The sequence below is a fragment of the Amblyraja radiata genome, chromosome 1, assembly GCF_010909765.2.
Source record: "Amblyraja radiata isolate CabotCenter1 chromosome 1, sAmbRad1.1.pri, whole genome shotgun sequence".
Classification (NCBI taxonomy): Eukaryota; Metazoa; Chordata; class Chondrichthyes; order Rajiformes; family Rajidae; genus Amblyraja; species Amblyraja radiata.
In genome coordinates, this window is record NC_045956.1 from 90,651,207 (window position 1) to 90,661,982 (window position 10,776).

General features: G+C 42.5%; 1 protein-coding gene across 1 annotated transcript; it reads left to right on the plus strand.

Annotated features, from left to right (window-relative positions):
- The first annotated feature begins 1,193 nt into the window (after positions 1-1,193).
- On the plus strand, positions 1,194-10,507 carry smim20 (small integral membrane protein 20). The gene is made up of 3 exons (XM_033026562.1): positions 1,194-1,466; positions 6,333-6,389; positions 9,797-10,507. The coding sequence occupies exons 1-3, from the start codon at positions 1,358-1,360 to the stop codon at positions 9,832-9,834; spliced, it is 204 nt and encodes a 67-aa protein (XP_032882453.1). The 5' UTR covers positions 1,194-1,357; the 3' UTR covers positions 9,835-10,507.
- Positions 10,508-10,776: the final 269 nt, after the last annotated feature.

Here is a 10,776-nt window from a genome sequence, read left to right on the forward strand (position 1 = left end):
TGATCAATGGTTGGTGAGAACTCGGTGGGCCGAAGGGCCTGTTTTCATGCTGTATCTCTAAGATGCATCTCGGAGAAAGCCAAGATTGATCATGAAGTTCACCACTGCTTTAAAGTAAACTGAAGAAAAAATAAGATATTTGAAGTTTTCATAAGTGGCATGAACTCAGTTTAATGAGCAGCAGTGAAGTCTATCTGCTCTATAACCCATTTCAGAACCATGGGTGATTTTAAAATTTTACAGCCAGATTTATCACTTCTGAAACTTTTTAGATACCAAATGAATAAAGAAAAAACATACATAATGCCTTACTGATGATGAAATGCCGTGAGCAAACGCATTGTTCAAGCGCATTGTTCAATATTTTCCAATTTGATATCTGCACGGCCAATGTTCGCCAAGCACTTTAGCTGTTGTCCCTTCAGCTCTTGCTTCTCTTTACCTTCATTTCTCTTCACTTTCGGAATTCAGAAGTAGGATAGATGTCTCTCATGATTACCCCGACTTCCACAATTTTTTACAGTGCAAAAATTCACCATTTTTGGCGGTTTTTAACAGGTAGGAAAGTACGCGTTTCGTGTATTAACAACATATACAGGAAGCTGCGATGTCCTCCAGATTGATTGAGCGGCTCCGTGCGTCAAGCCCTTTGACCCGGTGACCTTACATGCAACCCCCCTATACTGCATCTGCCACGCATCTGCCCACTCACTCAACCTGTCCAGGTCACCCTGCCACCTCCTAACATCCTCTTCACAGTTCACACTGCCACCCAGCTTTATGTCATCCACAAATTTGTTAGTGTTGCTCCTAATTCCCTCTTCCAAATCATTAATATATATGGTAAACAGTTGCGGCCCCAACACCGAGCCTTGCGGAACTCCACTCGCCGCTGCCTGTGATTCTGAAAAGGTCCCGTTCACTCCTACTCTTTGCTTCGGCAATAACGGACGCCATTCCCCTCCATAGTTCGTTATAAGGAGGGTTCACTGTATTTCTGTAAATGGGTCAAGTTTGGAAGCATAGCTTTCTGCGCCTGCGCCACTCGTACTCTATGGGGCCCATCCGTGACCGTGTCAAAGATGGCGCCCACCCGTGACCTGTCAAAGATGGCGCCCACCCGTGACCGTGTCAAAGATGGCGCCCACCCGTGACCGTGTCAAAGATGGCGCCCACCCGTGACCGTGTCAAAGATGGCGCCCACCCGTGACCGTGTCAAAGATGGCGCCTGCCGTCACGTGGTAGCCGGCGCAGCCTGAGAGGAGGAGGAGGGAGAGGAGCCGCCACTGCCATAGATACTAGAGGAGCTCTTATAGTATTTTTGGCCACCGCTGCAGCCGGTCGGGTCCGGTCCGTGATGGCCAAGAACCTGCGGGCAGTGCTGCTGTTCGGCGGCTTTGCGGCCGCTGTCGGAGCTGCGTTTTATCCCATCTATTTCCGACCGCTGATGTACACTCAGGATTACCGTGAGTTGCAGAGGATGCGGGTCCGCACTTCGCGGCCGCGGCGGTTTGCTTTGACGGTTGAGCCCCGGGTCCGGCCCAGCGGGACGGGTCCAGGTTGGGCCCCAGCGGGACGGGTCCAGGTCCAGGTTGGGCCCCAGCGGGACGGGTCCAGGTTGGGCCCCAGCGGGACGGGTCCAGGTCCGGGTCCAGGTTGGGCCCCAGCAGGACGGCGCCGATTCGCGGTCCCGTCTCCATGAGCTCGGCTGATGCACCGACCGAGGGAGGACTGGAGCAGGCGCTGGCCCGGCCCGGCCGTCAGTCAGTCAGTCTAACCTGCTGAGCAAAGATTATAGAGGAGCTGAGTTCCTCGAGCAGTTTTTTCCGGACCACTAATGCGATCTCTGTGAATTCCTGCGAATCGACTGGAAGGATAAAACAAACAAATGTCAACTCCCGGTACGGCCCCGGAGGACTGGTGCCTGTGCGGCCGGCACAACCTGGAAGCGGGTTTAAAGGATGGATAGAGACCGTAGATGTAGCAATGTTACAAAATTTTGAGATTTTAAAAATCAAGTCTGTAATTTATCCCATCAGATAAAGCATAAAAATAAGTTTAATTTGACACCTAATTCACTTTCATATCTCAAGTATTTAAAAAGTTATGGCCATTTTCATACTTGGAAATGAGCATCTTGTTCCCTATTGATTTTCTATGGACATAACAAAAAAGCTGTGATCGTGAACAGTCAAAAGCCCATAACTTTCTTAAAAATTAAGAGAACTGAATGAAATTTTCAGTTATCATAGATTGAAGCATTCTGAAACAAATATAAAATAATCTTACTTGGATGACCTGAAATTAAAGCATATAATTAGTTAGTTACCTAATTGTAGCTAATTTCAGACTTCAATTACTAGATCTAAACATCTATCCATTTCTTAATAAATGATTAACATTTTTAAATAGCCTAAATGTCCAAATAATATTCACAAATAATTCACAATAAAACATGATTTTTAAATCTCATTTACATTAATTTATAGGCCAAATGGAAGGAATTCAGTGTTCAATTGCTGTAAATAAATGCCCATTTAAATCAGCTTTCCAGTGGGTCCGGGTGGAAAGCGCTGGTTTAGAACGTTCACATTGCGGTAGATTTGTGCCCCAAATGCCCAGAAAAATACTGCGGGATATAATGGGCCCAAAATGAGCTACTCGCAATATTAAACTTTGTATAAAGGGATCTTTAGAAGCCCTTTTTAATGTAAAAATATTCAGTCTGTGGTTTGCTTTATGAGACCCTGCGGTTGCTGGCGGTCGCGGGTTTAGAGATTGATTTTTAAACTACTATAACTATTATACGAGGCCTTTAAAACTAATAATAGCTTTTGCGACGGGGTCTTCCAGCGATTTTTCGTTAATAATTAACTAGGCTGAACATCTTCGATTTGAACAGCCTAGAGAAAATCGCGTTTTAAACCCGCCCCCCTCTAAACGGTGCCCAAATCGCGCACACCCGCAGCGGCAGATTTTAACGACGCTTCAGGTAGGCTTTGCAACATACCTAGTAGATGGTAGAATCTCTAAGAACTCTCCTCTACTTCAGCAAAACACAAAGTATTGGAGGAACTCAGCTAGATGCAGGAAGATTGTTCCCGATGTTGGGAAAGTCCAGAACAAGGGGTCACAGTTTAAGGATAAGGGGGAAATCTTTTAGGACCGAGATGAGGAAAACATTTTTCACACAGAGAGTGGTGAATCTCTGGAATTCTCTGCCACAGAAGGTAGTTGAGGCCAGTTCATTGGCTATATTTAAGAGGGAGTTAGATGTGGCCCTTGTGGCTAAAGGGCTCAGGGGTATGGAGAGAAAGCAGGTACGGGATACTGAGTTGGATGATCAGCCATGATCATATTGAATGGCAGTGCAGGCTCGAAGGGACGAATGGCCTACTCCGGCACCTATTTTCTATGTTTCAGTCTCAAATGGACTGCCCCTTATTCTGAATATCTGCTCCCTGAACCTGGAGTCATCAGCCAGGGAAAACATCCTTATATCTAGCCTGTCAAGCCCTTTATGTTGTGTTTTGATGAGATCTGTCATTCTTCTAAACTCTAGAAACCCCTCTTTCATAGGTAGGAGACCAAAACTCTACAGTACTCGCCAAACCCTACACAGTTGCAAAAATACTTCCTTACTTCTGTACTTCTTTGATAATAAAGACTTGGATGCCATTTGTCCGCTCATTTTAACGGTATGTTGCCCCTCAGGACTAGCACTAGACAAACACTACCAGGTCCCTTTGGAAATCTCTCACCATTAACCAAATACCATGTTTTTCTATTCTCACGGTGGATATTTTCCACTTTACATTCTCTCATTCACTCACTAAAATTGGTTATGTCCTCTTCAAGCCTCATTACTTATTTCTCTGTATCATCATTCCACTTAGTTTAACATCTGAAGCAAACTTGGAAGTATGGCATTTGTTCCCCTCGTGACGAATTGACAGTGTCGGTTATGAAAAACTGGGACCAAAGTTCCAATCCGCCGTTCATCACTCATCACAGGTGTCAACCTAAGAACCATCCATTTATTCCCACTGTGCTTTTCATTCAATTACCTGCTCTCCAGAAAATAGGAGTGGAAGCAACCCATAACCCCTTCACGACAGCCTTGCAATTTGATATGATCATAGCTAATCTATGCTGAATTTAATTCCTCTGTCGGTTCCCTATAAGCACACAATTCATCGATCTTTTAAATATCGATTTATCTGCAGCTTGAATATATCTAATAATCTGGCCTCGCACTGCTCCCTGGGGCAGAGAATTGCAGAGACTCACTTCTGAGAGAATGCTTTTATATGCACAGTTTTAAATGACTGGCCTTTTATCTAGTAGCTTTCTCCCCTTGTTTGTGATTCTTAGTCAATGTCCGAATGTTATTTCCCCAATTTCATGTTCTCAAACCTCAATGACCAACCTACACTACAGTTGTTAAAAACCTCCTCAAAATCCCAATGCATCACTTCCACTTGTTCCTTCTGTTTTAATTACATTCTCAAAAAAAATCAGATGAATCAAATATGATTTTCCTTTCATTGTGAAGCTAGTCAATCGTATTGATTTCTGTTATGTTATATCCTTAATCGTAGGTTCCTGTAATTCCCCTATTCCTCCCATTAGGCTAATAGTTTGGTGGTTCCCTGTTTTCTTTTTCCCTTCTTAAATAGTGAGGTCACATTTACGCCCCAATCCACAGGAATAATTACAAAATTGATTAAATTTTGGAAGATGGATAGGAAAAATGTCATTGCTTCAGTGAGGTCGCAGAACAGATTTACAAAAATAATGCCAAGTATGAGGCATTTCAATTATATAGATACACTGGAGAAATTAATATTGTTCTCTTTGGATCAGAGGAGGTGTACATGTTGATTTGAAGACAAATTATGTTGGTTGAAGGCAGAGAGAGAGAAACTGTCCTCATTGTCAGAGGGATTCAAAGTAGGAATGTGCTTTCAAAAGCAACGGAAGACAGATTCAAATGTGGCAGAAGGGTGCACTAGTGTAGCGTGTGCCATTGATGAAATGTATACCCAAACCAGAAACCTCTCCACCAAGCTATCAATTTATGATAGCTTACAGCCAACCTCAGAAGGACAGATAGACACAAAATGCTGGAATGCTGGAATAACTCAGTGGGTTCTTGGTTTCTTGGTCCTCCAAAATATTCCAAATGGAATTTAAACTGGAGGTGGGTCATGCAGCATCTCTGGAGAAAAGGAATAGGTGACGTTTCGGGTCGAGACCATTCATCAGATCGAAGGGCAGTTTGGGCTGGGTAATAAGTTCTGGCTTTGCTAGTGTTGCCAGTTTCCTGCAAATAAATAAGAAAAAAATATTTACGATGCAATAGAACTTCATTTATCCCAGGAGGGAAATTGGTCTGCCAACAGTCATAAAAACACAACAAGAGGCATGAAACATGAAATTATAGTGATGTTGAAAGTCCCGGATTGGGGATGTACAAAGATGGGGGAGGGAAGTCAGTCTACCCCATGACAGAAGGGGGAGATGTACAGTTTGATAGCCACAGGGAAAATAGATCTGTGTGTGTCCTGTGTAACCAGTCTGTTGCTGAAGGTGCTCCACAGGTTGACCAGTGTGTCCTGGAGGGGGTGAGCTGTATTGTCCAAGATGTTCTGCAGATTGAGGAGCATCCTCTGCTCCAAGACCATCTCCAGTGAATCCAACTCCAACCCCAGGACGGAGCCAGCATTTTGAGGAGTCTTTAAAGGAGTAAAGCTTTATAAATGGAAAGCTGTTTTCCTTTTAACTCTGTACCTTCATCCCAATCGTTACTCATGTTTCCAGGTCCAGGATAGACACAAAAAGTTGGAGTAACTCAGCGGGACAGGCAGCATCTGGAGAGAAGGAATGGGTGATGCTTTGGGTCAAGACCCTTCTTCAGACCCTCTCTCCAGAGTTATCCCGCTGAGTTACTCCAGCTTTTTGTGTTTATCTTTGGTTCAAACCAGCAACTGCAGTTCCTTCCTACACATGGTTCAGGGCTTGACTTGCCATTACTGCATTGTTGTCACCAATCAAAATCATGTGCTCTCCCCACCCCATTTACCACATAGGCAGCACCTCTCCAAGGAAACATTAGGTCTTCCTCAAAATGGCTGCACTCAAGCAAAATCAGTCACTCATGCTCCCAATTGTGATTCTGCTGTGTTAGCTATTTTGTGGAACTGTTGTTTGTTACCTAATAGTAGTTAGGTAAAACAAATTAATTCTGAATAATTTATCAATTCAATGATGATTACATTGTTATTGTCATAAGGTGAATATTAAACAATTGCACAAATACTTTTAAACAGAGCAGGAGCAAAAGGTGAATCGAACTGGAATAAATCAGGACGAAATTCAACCTGGAGGTGAGCTTTTCGGACCTTGTTGCTTAGTCATTGATTATGCTAATATAGAAATCATTTTAAGCTATTCAATATTCCAAATTATCTTTGATAAATATTTTTTTAACATTTGCTGTGTCAAGAAAAATTGCAGAGATGAAAGAAATTAAAATAACGGAGGGAATCTTTACTTTGAGTTGGAGGATATAGGTGAGGTACTAAATTAGTGCTTTGCATCTGTATTCACTGAGGGGGAAGAGTTGGAGGACAACTTGATCAGTGTAGAGAATGCAAATATGCTAGGGCAATTATAGAATGAGAAGGTGGTGCAGAGACTCTTCAAGAGCATTAAGGTGGTCGAGTCTCCACGGCCTGATGGGCTCTATCCCAGTTTAGTGAGGGAAACCAGAGAGGAAATTGCAGGGATCGCTTTTTCTTCTCTAGCCACACATGAGGTCCCAGAGAACTGGATAGTGGCCAATGCTGTCCATTGTTTAAGAAGGGGAGTAGAGAGAATACAGGGATCTATCTATAGGCTGGTGAGCCTCACATCAGAGGTAGGGAAACTATTGGAGCGAATACTTCGAGATAACATTTATTCCCATTTGGAAGAGAATGGACTAACGAGAGATAGCCAGCACTGCTTTGTAGTGGCAGATCGTGACTAACTTGATCGAGCTTTTTGAGGAGGTGACAAAAGGGATTGAAGAAGGTAGTGTGGTGGGTGTTGTATACATGAATTTTAGTGAGGCTTTTGATAAGGTCCCTCATGGTAGGCAGATCCAGAAGATTAAGGTCGATGGGATTCAGGATTGCTTGGTCATATGGATGCAGAGCTGGTTTATACATGGAACAGAGGGTTGTGGTGGAAGGTAGATATTCTGGCTGGAGGTCTGTGACCATTGGAATACTGCGGCGATCTGTGCTGGGACCTCTGTTTGTGGTATATAATTGAACTAGTAGTAAATGTAGATGGGTTGGTGAGTAGGTTTGCTGACAGCATTAAGATTGGAGGAGTTGCAGACGGTGAGGATTGCTGTCAGAAGGCATAACAGGATATAGACCAGCTGCAGAAATGGCAGATGGAGTTTAACCTGAGCAAGTGTGAATTGTTGCACTTTGGGGAGTTGAATGTAAGGAAAGAATATACAGTTAACGGCAAGACCCTTAACAGCATTGATGTGCAGAGGGATCTTGAAGTCCAAGTTCATAGCTCATTGAAGGTGGCAGCACAAGGAGATAGGATGGTAAAGGCTTATGGTATGCTTCCCTTCATTGCTAGGGGCATTGAATATACGTCAGAAAGTCACGATGCAGCTCCTGGGACTTTGGTCATGTCATATTTGGAGCACTGCATGGAGTTCAGATCACCCCATTGCAGTAATGATGTGGAGGGTTTAGAGGGGGTGCAAAGAAGGTTTACCAGAATGTTGCTTGGATTAATGGATTTCGGCTGCAGGGAGAGATTGGATAGACTTAGATTGGGTTTTTTTTTTTGGAATGTCAAAGGTTCAAGGGAAACTTGATAGAAGTATATACAATTATGAGACGCATAGATTGGATAGACAGTCAGAACCTTTTTCCCCAGGGTGAAAATGTCCAATACTAGTGGTGCCTAGCTATAAGGTGAGAAGGGAAATGTGTCAATGGAGATGTGCAGGGCAAGTTTTTTTTACAGAGAGTAGTGGTGGCCTGGAACACATTGCCTGGGGTTGTGTTGGCGGCAGATAGGATAGTGGAGTTTAAGAAGCTTTTAGAGAGGCGCCTGGAAGTGCAAGGAATAGTGGAATATGGATTATGTACAGGCAATGAGATTGGTTTAACTTGGCATCATGTTCGGCACAAACATTGTGAGCCGAAGGGCCCATTCTTGTGCAGTATTGTTCGATGTTCTATGAATTTTGTTTTGATTGAATAATCAAATAAAAGTATCTGTGATTAGTGTTTTTTGATTTTGTTTGTTGTTGGAGCATTACATTTCATATACTTGTATTTTCTTTGGATTCAACCTTCTGAAAATGAAAATTGCAAGGAAAAATACTTTGGCAATATTCAACAAATTATATTTAACCATATAACCATATAACAATTACAGCACGGAAACAGGCCATCTCGGCCCTACAAGTCCGTGCCGAACAATTTTTTTCCCTTAGTCCCACCTGCCTGCACTCATACCATAACCCTCCATTCCCTTCTCATCCATATGCCTATCCAATTTATTCTTAAATGATACCAACGAACCTGCCGCCACCACTTCCACTGGAAGCTCATTCCACACCGCTACCACTCTCTGAGTAAAGAAGTTCCCCCTCATGTTACCCCTAAACTTCTGTCCCTTAATTCTGAAGTCATGTCCTCTTGTTTTGGTTCATTCTTGAACGCTTGTTGATCTTTGGTACTGGTACTAAAGTTGTGATGTGGAACAGCATTATCAATGTTTACTAGAATCTCCTTTCATTTATGAACTGTAGATATTTATGTTACAAAAGAACATAGGCACAACAGACTTTATTTTGTGCAATAAGGTACAACATCTATTGTGTTTCTACTCCCACCACATTTTCACCGTTGGGCAGTTTGGCACTACAGACTTCCTCACAATTTTTTCAGAAGGAGGCGAAACTCCACTTAAATTTTCAAAAATATGTACACATTGGTGAATCTAATGAATGATAGCTATTATTAGCAATTTGTATAATATTTAGCCATATTTGCAAGTGCACATATGTGTTGTAAACTCTGCTCTTTAAATTTGAAAGTACTTTATGTAACATTGCATGCACGTGATCATATTTCTCTTGAACTCAGCTCGTACATTTTGCAATTGATTAACATTCCATGTTTCATGTGAATATTTTTTTGTACTGGTGATAGCAGAATCATAATAATAATAATGATGGATGGGATTTATATAGCGCCTTTCTAATACTCAAGGCGCTTTACATCGCATTATTCATTCACTTCTCAGTCACACTCGGTGGTGGTAAGCTACTTCTGTAGCCACAGCTGCCCTGGGGCAGACTGACGGAAGCGTGGCTGCCAATTCTGCGCCTACGGCCCCTCCGACCACCACAAATCACTCACACACATTCACACACAGGCAAAGGTGGGTGAAGTGTCTTGCCCAAGGACACAACGACAGTATGCACTCCAAGCGGGATTCGAACCGGCTACCTTCCGGTTGCCAGCCGAACACTTAGCCCATTGTGCCATCTGTCGTCCCAATGGCACAATGGGCTATTGTGCCATTGAATTTTCTTCGAAGCATGACTTTATAACCGAGTTTTGTCATTGAAGTTGAATGTCATGTGAGCAGATGTTTCATTTTTTTACCTTTGGAATTCAGATTTTAAATGTGGCAATCTTGCAGATGTATATAATCTTGTGTGTGACATATTCCACTTTGACCAAATTTTAATCTCTTTTTAAAGGAATGAAAGTCTGGTCTGACCCCTTCAATCGGAAATAATCAAACTGTTGATGTTATGAAGAATGCTTCAGCGACCATTTGTGCCTTGCCATTCAAATTCTATGAGGAAATAATTGTCAGTAATCATTGTAATGCTAATCAATGAATTAGGCAATGGCAGGATTTGTATATAAATGGATATTTCTATTTAAATTCGCAATATTGACTGATGCTAGCTCAACACCACTGAAATAAATTATCTGGTCTTTATTATGGGTATCACAGAAAATTTATTGTGCACATCTTGGCTACTGCGTTCTTTACATCACATTGCAATTGCTCACACATTCATTGGGCGTAATGCATTTTGAGGCACCCAGGGGAGTTTATATTCTGTACTATAGGTCCGTGTGCCGTTTGCATGTTTTCCCTGTGATTGTGTGGGTTTCCTCTGGGTCCTCTGATTTCCTCCCACATCCCAATGATGTATGGGTTTGTAGGTAATTGGACTCTTGATGTGTATGGAGTGGATGAGAAAGTTGGATAACATAGAACTAGTATGAACACCTGATCGATGATTGGTGTGGATTCAAGGCACAAGGGCCTGTTTTCATGCTGTCTCTAAAACCCAAACTCTTCATTTGGTGTACTATACCTTTGTCTGATGTATGCTTTACATACCTTTGTATGCTGTGACAATGTTTTATTAAATAAAGCATAGTTACTCATCTGACTACATTTCTTTGCATCTAATCATATACAGTATTGTTTAATTACTTTTTCATCTGTATTTGAGGCCAGTTCATTGGTTATATTTAAGAGGGAGTTAGATGTGGCCCTTGTGGCTAAAGGGATCAGGGGGTATGGAGAGAAGGCAGGTACAGGATACTGAGTTGGATGATCAGCCATGATCATATTGAATGGCGGTGCAAGCTCGAAGGGCCGAATGGCCTACTCCTACTCCTGCACCTATTTTCTATGTTTCTATTTGCATATGGTCAT

Coding starts and splice junctions, on each gene's coding strand:
- smim20 (XM_033026562.1), top strand. CDS start 1,358: ATGGCCAAGAACCTGCGGGCAGTGCTGCTGTTCGGCGGCTTTGCGGCC. Junction 1,467..6,332: donor GATGTACACTCAGGATTACC/GTGAGTTGCAGA, acceptor ACTTTTAAACAG/AGCAGGAGCAAAAGGTGAAT. Junction 6,390..9,796: donor GGACGAAATTCAACCTGGAG/GTGAGCTTTTCG, acceptor CTCTTTTTAAAG/GAATGAAAGTCTGGTCTGAC.